The sequence below is a fragment of the Brachyistius frenatus genome, unplaced genomic scaffold, assembly GCF_029030835.1.
Source record: "Brachyistius frenatus isolate BFR_SWC_R1_liver_20210118 unplaced genomic scaffold, ASM2903083v1 Contig_38, whole genome shotgun sequence".
NCBI lineage: Eukaryota > Metazoa > Chordata > Actinopteri > Embiotocidae > Brachyistius > Brachyistius frenatus.
Genome location: NW_027210637.1, coordinates 248,812 through 273,430, shown reverse-complemented (window position 1 = coordinate 273,430; position 24,619 = coordinate 248,812). Strand labels below are relative to the sequence as shown.

Here is a 24,619-nt window from a genome sequence, read left to right as displayed (position 1 = left end):
ACATGCACCTATTTTGCTTTGTTGAAGTACTGACATAATTTTTTTTTAAACTGCGATACAAGTTTTCATCTATTTGACTTTCACGAAAAGCTGATATATATATATATATATTTTTTTTTTCTGGCTAGCTCTTAAAAAAATCTCAGAGAAAATGATCAGAAAACATAAAACCCAAAACTATCTGAGAGATACAACTCGAGTGTAAAAGAAAATGTTTTATCAACATCACACGAGGCGTAGATATCGTAATATCATGACAAGCGTTGTTTTGTCCTGGTTTTAAAGGCGGCATTACAGCAAAGTGATGCACAGATGCACTGATGAACACCGGCGCCTGAGTTACACGTGTTTTCGCGACTGTCGGTTCGGGCACATCGTCAATTTCGACGCGCACACGAGAAGACGGCGCACGTCAAGTTTGGCGTCAAACTCGGGAAAAGCAGCGAGACGAGAAAATGTCTGTCTTTTCTTCAAATTTGACCTTTTCCTGTTGCACTTGTCCTCGGCTACTTACAAAAAGTGAACGTGTTCCCTTGATTTTCACATCATGAGTTTTTTTTTTTTGGTCTCGTGGAAACGTGACTTTGTTTTGTTCGTCTGCGACGTGTGAACATCTGGGAAAGTCCTTTTGCCGAGCTGGCAGCGGTTTCACAGAACAGCGAAGGGGACGTCACGTCACATCGTGGAACAAATTGCACGGGGGTGACATCATGGCTGTGAGCGGTTATCACTGTGTGTGTGTGTGTGTGTGTGTGTGTGCGTGTGTGTGTGTGTGTGTGTCAGTAAAGGAGTAGACCGCAGGTGGGGTGGATGATGGTGTTATCTTCTGCCTGACATCATTTCGGAGAAATCTTAACAAACACATTTATTGAATTCACCCCAAAAATAAGCGATCCAGCAGAGAAGCTGTGTGTCCCTCTTCAGGTCACTTTGGCTGGACGTTTAGTTACTGCAGGGCTCAAATATGCGCTCTGCTTCTCTAATCCTTAGACTGTACTGCACTCCACCAGCTGTGGTTACCGAGAGATGCTGAACACAACAGCGATGTCGTCCCTGCACTTGGATTTCCGGTATATTTTTGAATCCCTAAAGATGAATAAACATCGACTTGGCAAACCTTTCGCATTTGTGACAGCAGGCCCTCAAACTCCTTCAGGTCCAGCGTGGGCCCGTTGTAGGAGGTACAGCTGTTGGCAGCCCGACCCAGCCAGTAAATAGTGATTAAAACCTGAAGGAGAGAAGAAACACGGTTCAGGAATCATGACCAAAATGTGCTGATATTTTGTTTGTAAAAGGAAGTCTCAGTCAAAGCAACGCATGGAACATGAATGCAGACTGATTACTGCTAAATTAAGTGAAAACCGTTACAGACATATGCATAGATTCGTTTTGTTTTTTTCCAACCAGAGTTGCGAGTCAAACGTACTCTTATGACACCTTTTAAAAAAGACTCAACCTCTGTTTAAGTCGTGAAGAAATCCATATTATCATCTGTTGCTTTATACATGTGTATGTTTTGTCCAGGTTCATTAAAAATACTGAAAAAAAGAAAGGAAAAGGTTGAACGTGCACGATGACAACTTTCCCCACTCTTTTCCTCTCACTTTTCTCCCTGGGAAGTAATAGCATGCTGGTTTCCTGGTCATTACAGTCCAGCCTCTTCTAAAAGAAGTTCCACGTTAGCAAACGCGTCCTGCGCAAACACGACAAGACCCGGGCCATTGTTCTGACCCGGAAACCGGTCGCAGCCTTCTTCTTCTGCTGCTACTAAGATATAGCAAACCTTTCAGTGGGTCGCGTTGATTTGTATCTGCCTCTTTGCTAAGCCGAGCCCCGAGTGCATAACTCACCAGATAAATCACAGCTCCCTAAAAACACATAAACACTGTTCAATAAGCAGCCGAAGGAGTCTGTGATTATGTTGTTGTTGTTGTTGTTGTTTTTTTGCACTTATGTTCGTAACCGAATGCCTTCGAAGTAACGCTGAGTGTGACTGAGGAACTGAAGCTCACTGCGTTCGGAGTAAGTTCCTTTGTAGTCAGCTAAACGGCCTAAAGAGAAAATGCAGAATGTACAGGCCGACTGTGGCCGCAGGGAGATCACAACAAAGCTGCACCTTTAGCACCGTTGGCAAAGTGCTCCCGGCTATATTTACTGTGTCCATGTCAACCGGCACTCCGAAGGGATTGCTTTGATAAGAAAGCTCAGCATGGCTTAATGCTGTTTATTTCAGTCATACTGTCAAGTGCAAATTCAAACACAAATGGAGGAAAAGCAAAGGAAGCGGCCTGCTGATCAGAAGAAGCACAAATGAGTCCTTTTCTGTCACCCTATGTGGAGGGAAATTCAACTTTTAGCCCGAATAAAGATTCGGCAACCGTGGGCACTAGAATTCGACTTAAATCGATGAATCAAATCTATCTTTATACACGTTTACATGTTTGACAGTCCTATTTTTGTGTAAGCATGCAGAAGAAACAAGGAGCACCTTACAAGCAGTTCTGTGACCACACTGCAGCTTCATTATCTGCTCTCTGTACTGTAGCAACCCTGTGCCGCAAAGTACGGCGGCTTCTGTGTCACCAGCATAATGAACACCGTCGTGCCAGCTCCCATTGGAAGTGGGTCACAGCACCGAATGTGTTCCCCCATTGCTCGCCATTGCGCTTTAAAAACCCAGCCATATTGATTCCAACTGCATAATCACGGAGGGTAAAAACATCCCACCAGCGTGCCCGATTTACCCGAGCAACACCAAACTAACAAATAGACAAAAAAAAAAAAACAACTTTGACTCAAGAGTTACAGTAGTTCAAAGAAAAGATATCAGTGGAGTTTTGACCGACAGGAGTACAAACGACGGGCCGAGACTCTGACGGGAAATGATGCACACTGTCACACTCGCTCTGCCTCGTCGGTTTCAGCAGCTGTCTGCCACAGTACACATGTGGAAAGACCTGTCAAAGAGGTTCCACTGAAAACAACAAGATTCTCTTTGTTTCATGGGCACACACACACACACACACACACACACACACGCACGCACGCACACACACACACACGCACACACACACACACACACACACACACACACACACACACACACACACACACACACACACACACACACACACACACACACACACACACACACACACACACACACACACACAGAGAGAGAGGAGGGAGTGCATTAATAAACCACCTGGGATGTCAATACTTATACACAAGCCCATGCATGCAGACATTGATGCACGACCTGCAGAAGTGCAGATACAGATTCATTATACCGGTCATCACAATGCAGATATGCACGATCAGCACGTCTCCTTCACACCTGCGAAGACAATCGTCTTTTTAATCCGACGTCACGTCCGTGTTGCTGAACAACAACCTTTAGCAGCACATCAGTAAAAACAAAATTCCTCCCGGTGCAGTTCCTTCCCCTCTCAATATCTGACGTGTTGCAGGGACAGCTGCTGTCAAATCCTATAGTCCTCAGTCCCGAGCCCGCGGAGCACATCCATACTGGGGTAACATATCGTAGCAGCAGGTCCTGGCTAAAGCCGGGAATTTGTGAGCCATTTGCTGCTGCTGCTGCTGCTGCTGCTGCTGCTGGCCATCGGAGCCGAGAGTCCCTGTGTTTAGTCAGATAAATGATGCTAGCAGCCGAGGCCAGCTCTGCAGCTCGACACAGTAACTTGTACGGTGCACACCAGCATCACAGTGAGAGGAGGAGGAGGAGGGACGGGGAGGAGGGGGAGGAGGAAGAGGTGGAGAGAGAGGAGAGAGTAGAAGTGCTTTGACTGCAGAGAGGGCAGGGCTTGCATTGTGTGCTCTACGTCTTAAAGCAGCATGATTAGAGAAGGATGGGAAGTCGTGGAAGGACATTTTGAGCAGACGGTGACAACAGTGAGGCTGTAAAAGTAAATAATTTAAAGATCGTCAGAGCAGCAAGTGCACAGAGACCTCAAATAAGTAGAACAGGAAGAGTTTAACGTGAGAGGATTATGCAGAAATATTGAAAGGAGAAAAAAACAGCTGAAGCTCAAATAAAATGACGAAAAGAACAAACCAAAACCGAAGACATTCAACATTCTTAATTATTGTTTTTAATCCCTTTTTTTTTATTTTATTTTTTTTAATATTCCTATTAATTTATTTTCAAAATGTTGTTTAATTGTTCCAATTTTAGGTCCTCCATTATATTTAACCTCCTATATTTAACATTATTTTTAAACTTGTTGTTCTGTTTGTTTGGGTCTTTGCTTTTTTTTTTATGTTTGTGTTTCTCTGATGTTTGGGCTTGTCTAAAGGGGGCTATATAAATAAAAGCTGAGTAAAGTTAAAAAAACAGATAAGAAGGTAATGAGCGTGAGAAATAGACAAAAAGCAAGAAAAGCTGGAAAAAGTAGTGCAGCTAGAAAAGATGATGCAGATATCCAAGAGTTCATAGAAAAGAATAATTTAAATACAAGTAGACGTTTAAAACGTTAAAGCTCAAATAGGTACTGAGAGAATAAAACCGAGCTACTGAAATCAAACGTTGCGACAACGACAGCACGGACGGGGACACTGGGCCATAATCACAAGTTTCCATCCAAGACATACATTTAACACACAAACAAATCATCCCACTGTAATCCAGCGGTGTCACTTACATTCTTGAGCTTTCGGCTGCAGTCGCTTCCCCTGGAGACAAAGAGAGAGAGAGCGAGACAGAGGCGTAGTGAGACAAATGTCTTACATAAAGATAACAGTAGACAACTTCAAGAATCACCATCTCCCACATATTCATGCAAAACAGCAGCAAAAAAAACAACACAACTTTGTGAAAATACAGAGGAGTCTGCAGTGAGCGTAGCCCACGCAGGCAGAACTAACAGACTCTAGACTCCATTCTCTCCGTTTCTAGTTTGTCTTTTGGGGGATGTTTTTAAAAAAAAAAAAAAAAAAAATGTATTCAATAGTTCCAGTAGTTTGACTGCAGCTCGGTAAGATTGCACTACACAAAGTAAAATGTTCTTTCCTCTCAATTTAAGATTTTCTAGATCTGGGGTTCATCACCCACTGAATCAGATCCTTTCTCTGCAGAGAGGGTTTTGGCTGCCGGCTGATCTCCGGGAGGTGGAGTGCAGCGACGGCCACTTAACGCCACACATGTTGCCAAAACGAAAAAGCTGTGGGTCTTGCGGATCGCCACATGAAGCTATAAATGGGAAGTGGAATGAAGCAGTTGTAAAACTGAACCCCCAACACACACACTTGTGAAGTGGACATACTTACTTCTAGGCTGAGAGGGGAAGAGAGACAGAAGAAAATGGACAAAAACACAAGACACGTACGCAAAGACGCACGACAACGTAAAAGATCAAGATATATATATATATATATATATAAAAAAAAATCAAACATGTCTCCTTCCCAAAGTGTGTAAGACCTGTGCAGCCTGAAGGTAAATATATATATATATTTTTTGAATCCCTTAATGGACACACATTTTTCACAATAAAGTGTCGTGATCAAAAAAAAAAAAAAAAAAAAAAAAAAAGCAACTCACAAAATCGAGTTAAACGCATATTGTGTTTTAAAGATGCTCATTAAAAAACAACATTCCCCAAAGCAAAAGTCTTCAAAAGTGTTTTTAGAGCTAAAGGTCCTGGAAAAAAAAAAAAAAAAAAAAGGTCCTGCCAAGGTTTTCCTGTCGTAATCAGCAAACTCTCTTGGGATGAAAGGTCATCAATAAATTGTTCAAATTGATACCGAAACGGAAAAGCAGCCGGAGGAGTGAAGCCAACGCGGGGAGGATGATGTTCAGCAGGACGAGTGAATAATTCATCCGGACGTGTGCTGCGCGCAGTCGAACCTGCAGAGGTGTCGCTCTGACACCTTCGCCCAGGCTGTTTTCTTTGGTACATGGTTCATTGGTTTTCGTCTGTTTTTCTCCCGGGAGAGCTGCGTAGACGCCATCAGCTTGTTTTGAAGTGTCGATCCACACGACGCACGTTGAGATTTGAGACCGCGTGCGCGTTAGGCGCCCGACCGATGATTACCCATAAACACTGTTTACTGCGAGGGGCATGTAGAGACGTTTCAGTGTAACTTCGGAGAAGCATCGTCCCGGCTGAACAAATCCTTACGATATATATAGATAGTTACATATATACACATTTTGTAGACGCACAATCAAAGATGCCTAATCATGATAATGCGCTGCGATCACCTTGGACAGGAAATATGTCTGGAAAGCAGAGCCGAGCTTTAAGAAGCCACAAGAGGTTGAGGTTTCTTTAATGTCTGCGTTGCGTGACTGAGTGATGCTGTTTAGGCGAAACCCACATCAATATCTGGGAAATTTGTTTCGGTCTCATTTACGGCGAAGAGAGAAAAATAACGAGCACACGACACAGCGTGAGACTGTTTGGAAACCAGTTTCCAGAAGCCGGAGGGGGTCACAGCCTCCGACTCACTCGACGCGCTACCGACACCCAAACTGCAGCTGCATTGGTTTTCCACGAGAGAGAGAGAGAGAGAGAGAGAGAGAGAGAGAGAGAGAGCAAGGTGAAAGTAGCTGGAGGGGATGATGTGCAAACCCTCCCTCCTCCTCCTCCTCCTCCTCACCATCATCATCATCATCATCCTCTCTCACTGTCAGCTGGCAAAGTAAACATGAAGACAGGCTGCTTTTTCTCTACTGTCACTTTGCAGAAGCAAAAGCTCGAACAGATTCCAGAAGGTATTAGATCATAATAAGAGGCCCGGTTCGTTAGCCGGCGATCACCTCTGTCAAATTCTTCCTTTTCTTTTCTGTCTGTACGTTTTCTACGAGCGTCAGTGCCCGTGAATTTATTTACGCTGTATCAGCGATGACCAGAATCTCACAACGTCGGAGGTGTCTGACTCGATCTGATGGGAAACCGGACGATGCTACGTCCCACCCACCGATAACCTGACTGCGCCACAGGGCTGTCAATCAAACAAGACACGCCCCCCCCCCAAAAAAAAACGCAGCTGTTTGAAGCGGATTTTCTAATTAATCACGGGATTATTTTCAGAAGGACGGCAAAAAAGCGAATAAGAAGGAGCGACTTTAGCTAACAACACCGAGACAACTCATGGAGGAATTTTATTGACTGAGAATCTGATGAGACAAGTTGAATGGGAGTCTATGGAGCCGGGGGCTTTTTGGAGCCGACCTCTAGTGGCACCCGGTGGTATCACACCTTTAAAAACTTCCGCACTGGCCTAATTTTTCAGAGCCGAAAGCTACGTCTACTTTTATATACGCTCTATGGCCAACACGTACAACTTTTATACATCTTTTTTAGTAAATGATATAACCACATAAAAAAAAGTTATGGATATCTTCTTTATTTCCTATAAGTTCTTTATCACTTGTCAGATGGTAGGAAATGCATTTTCTGAATAAGTAATGCAGAACTGATGTAATCAAATTTGCTTTTTGATACAAAAACCCCTGCAAATTTTGGCCTTGCAACTCTTAATTTGTTTTTATTTATTTACTTACTTATATATTTATTTACTAGTTTTGCTTTTAATGTTAAAAAGAAACCTCAAAGAAATGCCCATCTGCAGGCTTCACGTTTCGTTGTGGGTTTTGAAATGAGATGAAATCCTTATATATTTTTCAGTCCTTGCTGACATTAAAGACTTATAACACCCTTAATACAAATGAATATTAAAGGACTTGTATTTTCTTGTGGTTGTTTTCTGTCATTTTCTATTAAAAAAAAAAAAAAAAAAAAATTTAAACCGAGGGAAACATTTAACTTGCATTATATATATTTTTTGCAGCATTTCCAGACTTTATCTGAAATGTGTCCAACATCTCCGCTCTTGCTCTCATTGACACCGTCTGGCAAACTGTCACTTCTCCGTTTCCATCAACACGCGGAGGAACAGGAGATATTTCAGGCCCGAGCTCATAGTGTACCACGACCCGCCCCGCGTTTTAACTCTTCGCCGTCCAAAGCCGTTTCCCTAGATGAGTAAACACCTGTCCCGGAGACTCAAGGTGAGGCACAGGAGCTGCTTCCTGCCGTGGGAACGGGACGCGGAAAGGAAAAAAAAAATAGCATCCTGTGCGACAAGAGGGTTACATAACCACTGGAAATAGCACAGGGCCACTTTAACAACGACACCACAGCTCGCGCTCAGGCTCGTCTTGACTGTTATAGATTACCCGTGTGTTCTGGAGCGAGCGTAGTCATTTATTAAAAAAACTGGAAATCATCATTCACGAGTCAATCCTGTGTAGCAAGCGTGAAAAGCCTCGAGTATTTCACCTCTATTAAACTGCGTATTTGTAATGAGCATTTTCGCTTTTTATTTAAAATTCAGACCATTGTTCAAATGAGGGTGACATTTTTTTTTAATAAAGGCTCATTTAGTCATTTGAAACTCAAAATGTATCAAAGTTTGAAGTATCAGCTGTTAAATCAGTTTAAGTCTGCATGGCTGATGTTGTGATGTAAAATGTTTTATTTGAAATTCAAACAGTCTTTCGCACGCCATTTAACATTCGAAACTCAACGACCCGTCAGAAACTCCACATTTTGAAGCGAGGTCGGTCCGAAGGATTTCCAACAAATTGCGTCATTCGCTATCCCTTCGATTGCAAATTGTGCGAAAAAGCATCGGCCCGAGTAAGAAGTGGCGGCGCGGCCGCCGTGCGTGAACGCGACGATCAGGATGGGATGAGATCTAACAACATTTCCCCGTGAAGCCCCTCCTTCGCCGCTGCTTTCACGTCTTCAACCACGTCGTTAAAATAAGCAACCGCATAAATCGGAAAAAAATATACATGAAACAACAGATCGACTCTACAAACTCTACTTTCACTCCCTGTCTACGCTTGCGAGGCCAGTTCATGTCACACTGCAGTAGCATTTTTTTTTCTTCCAAGATTGCATTACTATTGTAATAAAGTAAAACAAGGCACAGATGGAGTCAACTGACACCTGTAACCCCCCCCCCCCCCCCCCCCGCACCTCCAGTTCAACTGAGGCCGAATGCAACACGACGTTCGGTCTCGCAAACTTGCCCCGAAACAAAAGGCTGCGTAAACATCGGCGTAAACAAACCCGCAGCCACGTCGAGCGCTTTCAAAGATTTCCTCACGTCCTGACAGAACCTGTCACGCAGCCGCTCCTGAGACCGGCTAAGATTTGATCTCTCTCTCTCTCTCTCTCTCTCTCGCCTCATCTCCACACTGTGAATTACAACCGCAGCAAGCATGAGGACAGCGCGTGTCCAATGCACTGAAAAAAAACAACAAAAAAAACACCCACACAGACACATACAGTACATACAAAAAAAAAAAAAAAAAAAAAATTAAATAAACACAACTTGGCTTTGTTACCAAGCAACAAAGTGGGAGTCACGGTTCAGCGAGCGATGCGAACCCTTGTGTGGTGTTTGGACAGAGACCAGTTGTGCAGAACAGATATGCCATTGTTGCCTCGCAGACACAAGGACTCGTACAAACGTCCGTCGACTCTCGTCTACTTATTTGCGTTGCGGTGAACCGCTCGGCTGTTCTGATCGAGAGGATTGACGGACGGGGCGGCTGACAAGAGAGACAAAGAAATGCACGAGCAGACGAGAGCTGTCTACTGACACACAATTGAAGTGTTCATCTTCAGCGCTCAGTCCATCCGCACAGTAAAATACAAGACTCTATTTGTTATTTTCATTTCTGAGCTACGCTCAAAAGCTCAAGAACAAATGGACTTTTGAGTCGAGACCGCTTTGTCAGCTGAATTTTTTTTTTAAATTTTTTTGAAGGTCAAGGAAGTTCAACTGAAATCTTTGAGGCTGACGAGGATGATAACGGCTGACGAAGAACACTCGAGATCTGATACGACTGCAGCGGGAGTGCGAGACAAGATCTTGAAATCCAGCGTTTCTGCAGTGAATTTGACGATTTTACACATGTTTTCGACCGCAAATCAGGCCTTCGGTGTGCCGTCTGTTCAAATGTAATATATCGTTGTTAAATGAACCGGAGCGCATTGTTTCCGCCACACCAAACAAAGTAAGACATCATATTCATCTTGTTTCTTGTTAGAAGAAACAATGCTGCCTCTCGTTCCCTCCGCTGTGACTATTTTTCGCCGTTTTACTCTTTTGAACATTTCACATTTTTATTTTCCCGTTAATTGTTTTTTCCCGTCACACGTCAAAGCTTTGAAGAACAACAAAACGACACCATCACTCCAACAAGTCGATTATTGATTACAAACCTGCGTCTAAGAAGGCAGAGAAATAATAATAATACTACTAATAATTATTACCGCGCTACAGACTGTATAATGTCTTTTTCATCAACTTGTTGTTGTTGTTGTTGTTGGAACTTTGAAAAGAGGTACACACACACACACACACACACACACACACACACACACACACACACACACACACACACACACACACACACACTGAGAAGTGAGGTCGACACGGCAGCTTTGAGTCTTACTTGGCGGCGGGGCGTGTCGATGTGTCCTGCAGGTCTCCAGGGTCAAACAGCTGGGAGCCCTTCAGTCCCAACTCCTCACAGCCACGCAGAAACACACTGAGGTTGTCCTGAGCAGAACACACACACACACACACACACACACACACACACACACACACACACACACACACACACACACACACACACACACAGTTTCATCGGGGTAAATACTCTGATAACAGAAAGGCAAAACGAGGTCAAAAACTGAAGAAACACATTCTTTTTCATTGATTAAATTCATATTATAACTGTAGAAAATAAAAATGAGTCCTGATAAAAAGGTAGAAGCACAGTAACACGCACAGTTAATAAGGGGGGAGAAAAAAAAAAAACGTCAACACAACTCAATTATTTGCACATAAACTCTATCTGACATGCACAACATTTTTCAAGGTCCTTCTGTCAGGCAACAAAAACACACGTTGACCAGAGTGGTTTAACATCATGAGTCATTTTACTGATCTGAAGAAATTCTTGTCGTTCCTGCGCGCGCGCACGCACACACACACACACACACACACACACACACACACACACACACACCTCAAGTTATCCGCATAACATGAAAACCAGCATACCTGCCCGACAGACGGAAACGTGACGCCGGCAGGTTTTGTGTTCCCCTTTCTCTCCTCTCTCCTCCGCCCCCCACCACCCCCCCCCCAACTTTCACTCTCGACCTTCTGCTTCTTCCAAGTGTTTCCCGGGTCTCACTACTATCTCTCCTCCTCGTTCACCTGCTTCCCGGCCTCCACCCGCCCCACTTGTCTTCCTCCCTCTGCTCTCTGACAAACTCTTTGTTGGATGCAACCCGAGCTGCGCTCTCCTCTCCTGTTCCCAGGTTCTCTCTCTCTTTCTCTCTCTTTGTTTCTGAGTCTTTCAGAGGGCCACAACCCAGAAGCCTCTCTCTCTCTCTCTCTCTCTCAGGGTGTCACACCGTTTCCTCTCCAACCCAATTGTCTCACACACACACACACACACACACACACACACACACACACACACACACACACACACACACACACACACACACACACACACACACACACACACACACACACACACACACACACACACACTCCGTTTCTTTCGTGCCAAATATTACGTGCTTCCATACAACATGCACATACTGAAAACAAAATGCTGCTTTCAAATGCACAACAACAAGGAGTCTTATTTATATGTACACACACCGGCATGTAAGAATACACGCATGGCTGCGAACACATAAACACACACTTCTTCTCACGATGTTTTCCCATTTCTACTAGATCCCCCCCCCCCCCGGCTTCCTGTGTTGTTGGGACAGGGCCATCTCTGCTCTCCTGGTACACAGATACACACAAACACACAACACACACACTCTTCTGCAGCCAGTGTTACTTCAGGAAGGACACACCTACAGCTGCATTAACTGGCTCACACACACACACACACACACACACACACACACACACACACACACACACACACACACACACACACACACACACACACACACACACACACACACACACACACACACACACAGCTGATCAAGGTCACATTTGCCTTCAAAATAAAAGCGCTTTCAAAACAACTGCAGCCAATTTGTATCAGATACAATAAATGAGTTATCACTTGGAACAAAGGACAGCCTGCAACAGGGACTCAAACCGTTTTTGTCCAAGTATCCAAGTAAACAGATCCAAATATTTACTAAAATGTGATGTGCTGGCTAATCTTATAAAATGGAAGAAGTTTTTCGACATCTCTCCCTCTTCCATGTATGACTCATTCCCTGAATAATAATTCATTTTGGAAATATTAAAGCCCATACAAACAGATGCTGCAGTGGGAGGTAGACAATAAGAGGGAACACAACAATATAGATCTTTAGAAAAAGACAAAGTCTCTTCTGAAGCGCTGAATCTCTCTCTAAACCCAAGATGCATGTGATTAATAATCGTAACGGCAAAACAAACAATATAATAACATTTGCAGCAAATACAGCCGAGACGATTTGTTGAACTGTCAAATAGCAAACGTCAGATATGGAATGAATCAGGTCCACTTGTTGTCAATGAATAGCTGCTTTGAAACGCCGCTGCCTATCAGACAGATGAAACAAGCATTATGAGTGTTTGCTTGAGCTTTAGGAAACTGTAATCTGAATTTTTTTTCAAAAGGATTTCCTGACAGAAAAAAAAGTGGTTTTTTTTTGTTTTTGCATGTAATGGGGAGATACATAATATTTTTCTTACAGAGGGACTGTAAGAAGTTGAAGCTATAATTTGGAGCATGGACATTAAAAAAAAGAGAGCACTTGAAAAGTTACAGCCCGGGGCAACGAGAGGTTCTTCAATCACACTTACAGCGGCTACACGGTGCGGTGATTTGCAGGTCACTGCAACAGGAAACAGGGCGTCTACTGCAAAGAAATGACTGACAGCTCGATGTGTTTGGAGAAGGATTGGGAGGTAGAGGGTTGACAAAAAAACACAACAACAACAAAAAAAACTGTCCACCCTGGGTCACAATACATTTAGCCAAAAGACATTGAAATATCAATATTGTGGGAAAATTCCATCATTAAATTCCATATGAATGTAGTTTTACAACCAAATTTTACAAAAAAAAGCACGTTCTACAGTAAAATGTAAAAAGAATAACAAAAACATTCTTCAACGCTAAGAGTAAGCATCACTTCCTCGAGTCTACATGTGAAGAAAAAAAGAGCCTGGATTGCTTTGAACTCAACCTGCACTGTGATTAATATCTTATCAGTACCGGAATAGAGGAATCGGGGTTCACGGCCTGATGTTGGACCTCGTCAGACTCCACGAGAGAGCCGGTAACAACATGCAGTGAGCGTTTATTTTTTCTTCTTTTGGTTTCTGCCAAGGATAGCAAGATGACGAAGAAGAAGAAATATGACGACGAGGAAACAACACAAAGTTGAGTCAGGTTGAATCAAGTTTTACTGCGGGGGCCCAATCAAACGTGTAATAAAAGCTCAGATTCCTGGTTGATCGATTGTAAAATGGAAGAGCGTCGTTTCTATTTCACCTGCAGTTGACGTGATTAAATAGGAAATAGTTGCTGCGGTGATAACAGTCCAGAGAAAAATGTTCCACAGATGAAAACAATCAGGGTAAAACACTGCAAAAATTTAAAATCAACACATCTGGAATTACAGATTGGTTTTATGTAATAGTCGTAAGTGTTGTTTTTACACATTTGCCTCACTACAAAAAGTAACACAAATGCCTGACGCCGTGCCTGGAAAACAACACCTCGGCGCGAGCACGCGAATCGCTGCTATTCATCTCGCGAGGGGCAGATCCCCGTCGAGTGTCCGTTTACGCGCCGTAAAACACGAGCGCGCCCGTCGACCCGGAGACGGCCGGGAGCGCAGCGAGCTAAAAAAAAAAACGACCTGGTCAGACGAACGCTGAGCCATACAGGCCGGAGCGCCGAGGTAGCCGCTCTAATTACAAAACAGTCGAAACTCCACAGGGACTCATTTTCCCATTAGCCCCCCCAAACAGGAAGAGGAAAAGGGGGCGGGGGGGGGGATTAGGAGGGGGCGGCTGTGTTTTATTACGATGGGCCAGATAACAGCAGACCCCTTGTTTATGTGTTTCTCACCTCTCTAATCACAGCCGAGAGGAAGGAAAAAAAAAAAAAAAAAAAAAATCCCCGCAGAGCCACAGGAGCTTACGAGGGCCGAATTATGAAACTTTGAAAGTATAAAAGGTCGCATTGTTCCCCCCAGAGGGTGTAATTTCCCTCTTTCTTTTTATTATTATTATTTTTTTTAACCTTTTATATGTTGTCTTGAACTACTGATGTAAACATGTTGACTTCAGTGGATGAGTCATTGTCCCGTTGGGCCAATTAGTAACGGTCATGTCGTGGGTTTTTTTTTGTCCTCCAATTGGTGCCCACTTCCAGGGCTAATTAGATTTTATACTGATATCAATCACTGCAGTCACTGTTTGAGATGCACATTCTTCACAAACAGATTTACAATCAGACAATCTTAAAAAAGAAAAGAAAAAAGAAGACCACCAAGTTAAATATGAACTTCTTTCACAGCCTTCAAAAACTGAATAAGCGCCATAAAAAAAAGGAATAGTTTGTAACCTGGGTTGCGTCATAGATTGAATTTTTCGTATTACTGTGTCCACCTGCTGTTGAGTGAACTTTATGGGAAAAAAATAAAATAATGTAATTTTCTTAGTTGTTTTAGGCAGTTTGGATTTGAGATTTGAAAACAATTTAACTATAACCGCCTATAAAAGTAACTTCAAAATACAAAACAGACATGGACGCCAACCCGTGTAGCTGAAATGAGTACAAACGGAGACAAAAACCAACAACAAAAGTGCCAGAAAACCTAAAAATCTATGTCGATGCACTGGTCACGCAGCTGAAATTATGTTAAACCGGGAGTATAAGCACAGAGGCTACTGGGTTTAAAAGTTCTAATGGGATAATCAATTGTTTTTCTTGTAAAAAAAACAGACTGTGAAAAATGTGTGTAATTATCCAGCGCTGTTTAGAAGCCAGAGAAGGCTCACTGGCAGCGATTAGTGACACCCTAAGATAAGAAAAGCTATTATAGCCCAACCCAGACCTCCTTGTCTGGTTTGTAATGTTGTGATCCAAATAAGGACCGACTCCAACTGCATTTATTTTCTTTTAGTCCTAGAAGTTCTGTTCTAGTTTCTTTGTCTGTCTGACTACTACGATCTGTTGAAAGCAGTCATTACTTTAACAACTATACGTGTTGTTAAGGAAATAAAGCATCCTGTCAAGGTAGTTTTTCTTTTCCCTCAATCACACTAACGTGAACTACAGTTGAAATAAATGATGGTACAACATTTTAATAATGAGGCAATAAGATCATATTTTTCTAATGACACATGAACAAGTGCATTTGGAGCAATACATCTCAGTATGTGATTTTTTTGGGGGTTTTTTTTGGACTAAATTTAGGCAGAAATCGAGCCACAATTTTAACCCCATTTGAATATTGACCCGGCAGCAGTGCTCTCAAATTCAAATCCGAGGCAAAAAAAAAATTCTGTGGAGTTGAAAACTGCATCAAGTTTCAATTTTCAAACCGACACACAGAGATTACACAGTGTTTCGAGGTTTGGTTACAACACTTGTCCACTTAATAAGGACAATATCGGTGGTGATACTGATCCTGCTTATGAGACTGCTGAATCGGTGGCTGAATTTACAGTTTTAGTCTTGATTTTTATCATTTGAAATGTGTTTTTCAGCGTGACCGGGTTCGGCCTCTTAATTCAGAGCAAAGAAAATAGACATTTTATCAGGAACAAACTTTAAGACATAAGCCAATTGAAGAGCAAATCAGCAAGCAAAGAGAGAAATACCCTTAGTGTGAGCTCCCGATGCTATCGGCTTTCACTGTGCCCTTGTTTACAGTGAGCGTACTGGTCCTGAAAGGCCACTTCATCCAGATCAAGGTCTTTATGAAAGAGCTCTACTGTATTGCACTGTACACTCAACTGAAATGTATCAGTGCTCGGATCTACTTCAATTCACAGTCTCTCATTCAAAGTAACACACAAACCTACAACTCTTAAATAAAACCAGAGACAACAATGAACGATTAATAATCAAAGATGAGGGAGCAAGATGCAGTTTCTTATCTGCTCCAATAGGGGGAACAATTTTTTTTTTATTTTTGATGGCTTTCGTGGACCAGGCTAATTTTGTTTAGCGAAAGAAATACCAGTTTATAACGTATAAAACATGCAGTGTACTCGCACTGATTTTTCACGTTGATGCTGTGTGAGAGAATATTTCTAGTCCTGTCCCGAGTGTTCACCGGGTGAGCAGTCGAGGGCTCGGTGTCACACGCGGCTGCTGATGGACACCTTGGCTGTGGGAACCGAAACGGAGATCTTTCAGCGGCAAGGCATCCGTAATCAAACCCCGATTACGCTCCTCGTTGCTTAAAAGGTTAAGTCTGTCGAAACCCACTAAGTCCGCATGTCACGTGATGATCGTCGGAGCACGGCATCAGCTGTTGTCTCGGGTGGAGTTGTAGTTCAAAAAAACATCTATAATTAAATTCTACAACCGGCAAAGATTACAAAATAAATAAATAAAAAAGTTAATTTGGAAAGTTTCTTATTGCAGATTTTGGGATGAATACTGAATTCTTTTAACTTTGACCAGGGCACAAAGGCACCAGGATGACGAAAGTACATGAGGAGGTTCTTTAAAGGGCCATGTTGTCACACTTGAGGCCATTTTGCTGCTTTCATATCAAAACCATAAGCTCAAGTTACAAGGTATGTAACTTCCATACAACCCCCACAATACCAAGACACCTCCAGCCTATAGAACCACTTATGTCATTTCCCTGAAATGCTACCCACCTTCATCGTCATGGCAACAGCACACACGTTTAAAAAAAAACCAAAAAACCAACCTGTCCTTAAGGGAACGGCGGTCTGCCGTCATATCAAACCATCCCACCTCCTCACGACAAGAAAAAAAAAAAAAATCTCATTATATAGACGTCATCTGAGACATTAGACAGTCTTAAAAATCTGAGAATCCCTTTGAGAGGGAAACGAGCTGATAAAACAAGAAAGGAAGAGGAAGAGACGCAGACGTAAAGCAATGTGACAAAAAAAGGGGGGGGAGAGAAAAAGAAAAAAGAAAAAGCAACAGAGCACGTGGAAAGAGTCAGCGGGGTTGTCTTTAAGTTTTGGCTCAGGGTAAAGGACTTACCAGGCCAGCAATGGGTGTTGGAAGTCTGTTTATTTTCTTCACCAGGCCGGGTTTAATGGAGCTCAGCAACCTGACAGAAGACACAGACCAAAAAAAAACATCACAAGCTGAATTTAAAGAACAACAACGATGAGTTATGCTCGTGAAACTTCTTTTACTTACACGTTCAGACAAAATATTTTGAAAAGAATGCATTTCAAAGCTGAAACCCTGACTGAAATTACCGCAGGAAGGAACGATAATAAGTTGCGTGAAACTACGCGTCCCTCTTTGAAGTAAAGCCGAGAGGAACCAAAAGGGTGAAAAGGAACATTTTTCAAGGTCCCTCGGTGGCGTCTGGAAGGTCTGTAAAGACACAGATCCTAAATCAGAGGGAGGAATCACAGCTGCTCTTTTCACCCGCCGTGATCTGTCAACTAGTTCCAGTACATTTCATATCGCAGTTGACCCCCACATGTGAAGAAGTGTCTCTCTCCGTCTGCTGTCACCTCTAATCGCGCGCACGTTCGGTTCCCTTACAAAATCCTGCCACGAACAAGCAATTTCAGAGTTCCCGCCTCTCTCTGAATCGAGCTTCATCGTTCGTGCGTGTGTTTTCATCAGAGGAAGCACTGTAATGATTCTGCTTCGTAAAGAAAGAAAAAAACAAAACAAAGCCCACACTCAGGCAGACGGCGTTATAGATATCAACAGTCCTGTGACGTTCACAGCATTCACAGCAGTTATTTTGAGATGAAGTGCCGTAATTTACCTTTTTTTTTTTAGTGAACTCCCCCCCCCTCCCCACCTCTCCAGCCTGCTTCATGTACTCCTACTTTAAAAGTTAAGAGATTTCCTGGTCTACTGTATATCTCCAAGAATAACTTTCAACAACCCCCAGGAGATGGCTGTTCTCAGTGCTGCGTGCACTGTGTGTAGGTGGGGAGAGTGAGTAATGGCAACGGTGAAGACAATATTTCACTGTTTAAAAAAAAATAAAAACAATAAATTGCCTGTAATGAGAATAATGTTTGTCTACTTTCTTGTATGTTTATTTCACCCCCCTTCCCCTCCCTCCCAAACAAAAAAAATGCAACACAAACAACTCTCTTTTCCTTGGATGATTGTTGAGCATACGTACTGATGACTTTCTTCCAAATCCCAGTGTGGATGTGATGGAATGAATTGGGAGCATAAATACTTCCAGTTATCTGCAGGAGGCCCATTTGTTCCCACCGAAGACCGTCAGTCGGAGCTCGTTACGGCATCAACAGGAAGTGTTGATGGCTACGAGAGTGAGAGTGCTTTTTCTGCATTTTAAAACGCAGACGCACTCAAAGCAAAACACCGTTACATACACAGATTATCTTATGCGAGTGCGCACAGGGACATTTCCTGATGCCCTTGTTTACCGGGGGAAAAGAGGAAGAGGTTGGAGAGTGTGATTCAAAACAAGCCTCCTTACAGGAAGTTACCTCCTCTGCCGCTTGGATTACATTTAAAGGCATTAAGGTCGTGTGGTTGTTGGGGACAGAGGAGATTTCATTCACACCGATAACCTAATTTACAAACTGTCCGAAGACTCGGGTTTGATTATGATACATGCAGGTATTTCCCTGAACTCTATAAATGTACTGGTTAAATCTCCTCGAGTCGTATGTTTCCGTGAATCTGTCTCGTTAGAGAGCATCAACCAAGTGTCAAGTGTCATTCAAAATTGTGACTGCAGATATGTCTCTCTATTTTTTATTAAAAAAAAAAAAAGGCAGAAATTTCAAATTCTTTTTCTTATTGACTACTTCTCTCAAAATCAAATCAAATCGGGCACTCGGATGTTATGGTGGTCCTCCGCTCCAGTAAAGATAATTGTCCCATTGTCATCATAAAATCAAACAAACAAAAACAAAACATGCATAATGGGAGAACGGACCTTTCATTAGCATGTTTAGTCTCTTATATTTTATTTATGGTTGGGGACTGGATTGCATCTAATTACGATTTTAATCACGAGTTATCTTAGTCGATAAAATGTAATAAAAATAATGAAAAACGTCCTTTACATATTTCCCAGGGCCCGATGAAGCGTAAACATGTTTAGCATCTTTTGGCTTGATAAATTAATACCAGTATTGTTTCATTTTTCTGATGATGATTAATAAATTAAATGGGAAAAAAATAATTTCACCTCCCGTGACCAGTCTGTGATGTCTATGACAGCCTTCACCTCCCTGAGGAAGAGTTCATTCACGTCGTTTCCTGTACGAGTCGCATTATTATATTGTATTATGCCGGTATTTCAGGTCCTGCGGTGCCAATGTACCTCCAGATATTCAGTGATATTCCTGAAATTCCAAAAGCAGTGGGGGTGTGGTGTGTGTGTGTGTGTGTGTGTGTGTGTGTGTGTGTGTGTGTGTGTGTGTGTGTGTGTGTGTGTGTGTGTGTGGTCACTGTTAAATTAGTTCTGATGTGTAAACATGAAGGTTTTGCAGCTGAAATTGGCACACAGGAATGTGGGAGAAAGAAAGTGCAAGTGTGTTTTCCGTCACATTTCAGCACCTCTTCTCATTATGAGCCGGCACAAAGAAAAAAGTTCAAAGTGTCAAACCGGAGGACAATTTAACGGGACGTCAGTCCCTCCGAGCGCTGGACCGCTCATGAAATGAAAACCTGCTTGACTGCCAATGTTCTTACGGTGAATTTGCAACTGTGCGGGGTCACTTTAGGGTCATTGTAGTCTTTATTTCCCTCTTTAAACTTCATATGAATTGTCCGGACACGATGATACAGAAATAAACTAAAAAAAAATAAATAAAAAAAAGGCAGAGCCCAGAACCTTTGTGTTTAAATGGACCTTTGCTATTAATTCAATATAAGAAAAAAAAAATGACAGTGAGGATCGGCGCTTTCTTTACTAAATCACTGAAAACTATCATTTCAGTGCCTCAATTAACAGTATAAAGAAAGTCAAATTCAATGAGCATATGGTTCATAATTACAATCTGAATAAGAGCCATAATCAGCCTTATTTTACACGCACGGCTCTCCGTGTGGTTACATAACAACACTGCTGGCGAAGAGCAAACACGAACAAAAAAAACAACAACCTACGTACAGTTTTATCAGAACATTTTGATTAATCAGTACGATGACGGCAAGAAAACTTATTTTACCCTCAAGGACGTGAGAGCAACAATAACAAAAGCAGAGAATATGGAGAAGGGAAAAATGTCACCACGGCATAAAGAGGACGATAAATAAAGTAAGTAAATACAAATGCAGGTCGGCACTTACTCGCACAGCAGTATCCCGTTCTCCAGACCTCCTCTGAAGTCCTTGTCGCCGAAACATCTTCCCGTCACAGCCTACGGGTTGAAACAAAAAGGAGCGAGTTAGTCGAATTTCTAGGCCTAAAAGTCTAAAAAAAAAAAAAAAAAAAAAAAAAAAACTGGGCGCAGCCCACTTTTATCAGGCCCCTCCCCCTCCCTCCCCCCGCCCCGCCCCCCCTACCCCTTTCTCATGTCTTTTCCTTCCTGATAAATTCCAGTGAATTGCCTGGAGATGTGTCAGGGAGAGTCGTCGTCGTCGTCGTCGTGGGGGCCGTATATCACAGCACCTCCCCGGTCAACGGCGCTAACCGCTAACGAGCTCGCCGTGAGCCGCGATCATCCCGACCAAACAGCTCCGGCGCGCTAATGTGTTGTGACAGGGGATTTAATCAGGTAAGAGTTGTTCAAACCCCGCACGACCCGCGGGGCATCCGGAGGCATGCGTGCACTTCCTCGGACGAATACCGCAATGCAAACCCCCCCCCCACCACTCCCCCTCCCCAAAAACAAAACAAAACGAAAGCCTCTCATTTGATGTTGTTTTAATTATCGTGGTGGAAATGATTCCTTTCATTCCTGTGACACCGTGTCATTTGTTCTCCGGTGTCTTTTTGGAAAATTGGCCTCGAATGAACGTTGACATCTTACAATTAGTACATCTGAAGTCCAACTTGAACAAACACAAACATCTTAAGTGCAAACATAAACACCCGTAGTGAAGTCATCCCCCCCCCCCCCCGACTGCTGAAAATCGTCAACTGCGAGACTTTTTACGACCGATCCCACTTCAAAAAACATTTATTCTCACAAGAAACGAAACAAGCTGGCAGACAGCGGGCCGTAAAACGAGGGGACCCCTTTTTTTTTTTTTTTTTTTTTTTGAACCGCTGGTCTGGAAGCCAAAACAATTACAAGATTAAATTTCCTGAGAGTTGCTTTCGCATTTATTTGCACAGCTGCTGGAGACGTCGAGTCATCCGGCCCGGCTGCGCGTTTTCTGTCGGCTTCTCGGCTCGCTTGGACGGCCCGGACGTCTCGCGGAGAAGAAAAAAACAAAACAAAACACCGTGAACAATTCACAATTCATCGTGAAAATGAATTCATCACCTCTGAAGGCAGCGGGCTAGTTTAAAATCTGTCTGAAGGTAAACCCCCAGCACCTCTAGAGCTCGAATTAACTACATCTGGTATTGTGAACACCACTCAATAATCATTTGCAGTTTTATGGGTTGTTTTGATCCATGTGAGATTACTTCTGGGTCGGATGAGACACCACCTTTGGGTTGCCAGGCAACAGACTGACTTCAGCAAGTCAGGGCATCATTTTTTTGTGCGCATTTAAAAGCAGTATGACAAAGATATTACACGTTACACAGTGAGTTTTTATCGACGTGGGTTTTGTTCAGACAGCCAGGCTAGCTCTTTCCACCCGTATTTATGCTAAGCTAAGTCATATGGCTGCCGTCTCCTGCTTCATACTGAATGGACAGTCTGTTTTCAATCTTGTCATCTAACTTGGCACAAACTCCCCCCCCCTCCCCCCCATAAAAACAGCAAATATATCCCAAAGTGTGTATTTCTTTAAAACTCTGGAGGCTCATAGAAGCCGGGCAGAGCAGTTAACGCGGGTAGCCTAACGTCACTGGACAACGTTTTCTCTGCTGACAGCCCCAGAGCAGCAGGATTCATGGTAATTATCTTCCTCCTCACTTAAACGCCATCTTTTCCACTGGGCCTCGGGCTAAAGTTACCTGGCACCGAAAAAAAACGTCTTTGGCTCTATAGCCCGCTGAGGTTTAAACATGATCAATGAGATTAAATCCGTCTCCAAAAAACGGGTACAGAGAAATATCTGCGCGACTGTACGACAGAGGACAGCAGGCTGCAAGATCCGACTACTAGTGAACGGCATTTTCATCCTTTATAAACTTCGAGAATGAGATTCCCAGATCTTGCGTTACGCAATAACGTACTGTAAAAACTTGTACAAGAATCAATAGCAAGTCCAAGGTTGGGAGCATTAAAAGCAGAGCATTCCCAGAGTAACATTTCATGGTCTGATCTCAGTGAGGATTCAAGTGGCCTAGATACTTTTATATCCAAAGCTTAAAAAAAAAAAAATCTACAGCTGAGAAAGATGACCTTGATTTAGGAGCTGCTTAATAAATGTGTCAGTTGGATGTTAGTAGAGTCCTCGCTAAAACTGGATGACCTTTTTTTTTTTTTTTACTGCTTTGACGTGCATCTTCTTACCCAGAGCACCCTCAACATTCAGCCACGATGTTCACAGACAGAAAAACCTCCGAGAGGGAACATGCCCGGGCCGCAACCCGTGCGGCCCGAGTCACGGAGCAACCGTGTCAGCCTGTCGTCAACGAGTCGGAGAGATTACAACGTCACATCACCTCTACGAGGAGAGATTACAGAGTCGCCAGCTTCACAAAGGTTGGTCTGCACTTCGGGGACGGTGCAGCAAAAGAGCAACGGAAGTTGGGAAAGACGGACGAAAATGATACTCGCCAATAATTTTCCTACATGCGGCGTTATAAGGGTTCCAATTAAAAACCCAGAAACTGCTCATACTCGTGATTTACCAAGGGGGAAAAAAAAAAGAAAGCCCAATGAAACTTTAATATCTGTACATGAAACTTTATTTCATCCTCTGGTAAATCAAATTTTTTTAATTTCAATGGTCCTCGGGGCCCCCCAAATCCATTGGTAGAAAAAAAAAAAGTAGTGCCTCAACGGTTGGGTCAATTAATATTCTGTCTTTTTTTTTCCTGTCATGAACATTAACATAAATTCAAATTTGTCCTTTGGCGATGGCAGAGTCTGCACCGTATTGGTTTTTCTCGTTGCTGTTCGGTTTGGCAGTGACTGAGCGGCCGAGGACCTTGATTCATGTACATATCTGTGGCTCCCATAAGTGTCGTCCAGAGCTGAAGAGCACATGAAACTCCCGTCTGACCAGGGGGAACGTTTACTTTGAGGAAAACACACGACAGAAAACTCACTTTTTTTTTTTTTCTATTAATAACTTTTGTGTGGAAGGGTAACTCACAGACTACACTGTAATTACATTTTTTTTTTTTTTTTTAAATGGTACTTCAGCCCTTCAGGTTATTTTAACACAATGAATATCTGTAGAGAGGTGTACCTTGCAGGTAATCAAAAAAAAGTATAAAGTAATTAATAGGAGATGTTAAAATCTTAAATCGGAAACATAAAATTGCGTAAAAAGATGTGACAAAATACAAAACAAACCAGCCAGACTATTTTCTGATCACAAAAGCGAACATTCGGACATGAACAAGTCTGATGAATATGATGCTGTTATCAGAAAAAAAAAAAAAAAAAGGAAACTTTTAAATCAAACAAAATCCTCAATGGAAAGATGAATCCTAAAAGAGCTGGAAAGGTCTGGATCCCAACGCGTTTTCAAACCGCTGCAGGGTCACACGAGGGCGCTCAATTAAAAAGAGGAATGTGTCGCCTTTGTTTTTTGTGTGTTTTTTTTGGTGGAATGTCGCTCACATTGTTTCACAAACAATCAAACGATGCCGGTTGGCTTTATTTTTCCTCTTGTTCACTTCCTTCCCTTTTGGAAAGCCCTTCATGTTCAGACCAAAGTCATTCTCATGGATTTGCGTCCGCGGCGCCCGTCACTATCACTCTGGTATCCACACAGAGAGTTTATTGGTTGAGAAAAGCATGAATGAACTTTGAAGAATCAAACTCAGTTTCCCCTGAGGGAGCAGTAGTGTGTGAATCTACTTTTCTTTTTCTTTTTTTTTTTTTTACTTTGACGAAATAATAAAATAAACTCCAAGGAGACGTTGCTTTCACGTTGAGAGAACAAAACATCGACCCGATGAGAAAAGTCTTCTTTTAAAGTCAAATCATATCTGACCACAATTTCAAAACAGTTTAGTGAAAATAACGTTTACCGAGAAAAATGAAAAGCCGGTGCAGCAGATTTAGTCAAAACACAATAGCTGTATCAAAAAGGGGTCTT

The 24,619-nt window shown here is 42.7% G+C and overlaps 1 protein-coding gene across 9 annotated transcripts in view; it reads right to left on the bottom strand.

The window, feature by feature from the left end:
- limch1b (LIM and calponin homology domains 1b) overlaps window positions 1-24,619 on the bottom strand; it is an 82,257-nt gene that overhangs the window by 30,997 nt on the left and 26,641 nt on the right. For 7 of the 9 annotated variants that reach the window (XM_069701689.1, XM_069701691.1, XM_069701690.1 and 4 more), the window contains exons 2-6: window positions 20,570-20,640; window positions 17,300-17,369; window positions 10,499-10,605; window positions 4,662-4,692; window positions 1,118-1,228 (exon numbers count right to left, since the gene is read on the bottom strand). In XM_069701689.1, the coding sequence (XP_069557790.1) occupies window positions 1,118-1,228; window positions 4,662-4,692; window positions 10,499-10,605; window positions 17,300-17,369; window positions 20,570-20,640 (390 nt within the window). The other 2 variants (XM_069701695.1, XM_069701698.1) reach the window with 2 other exon arrangements.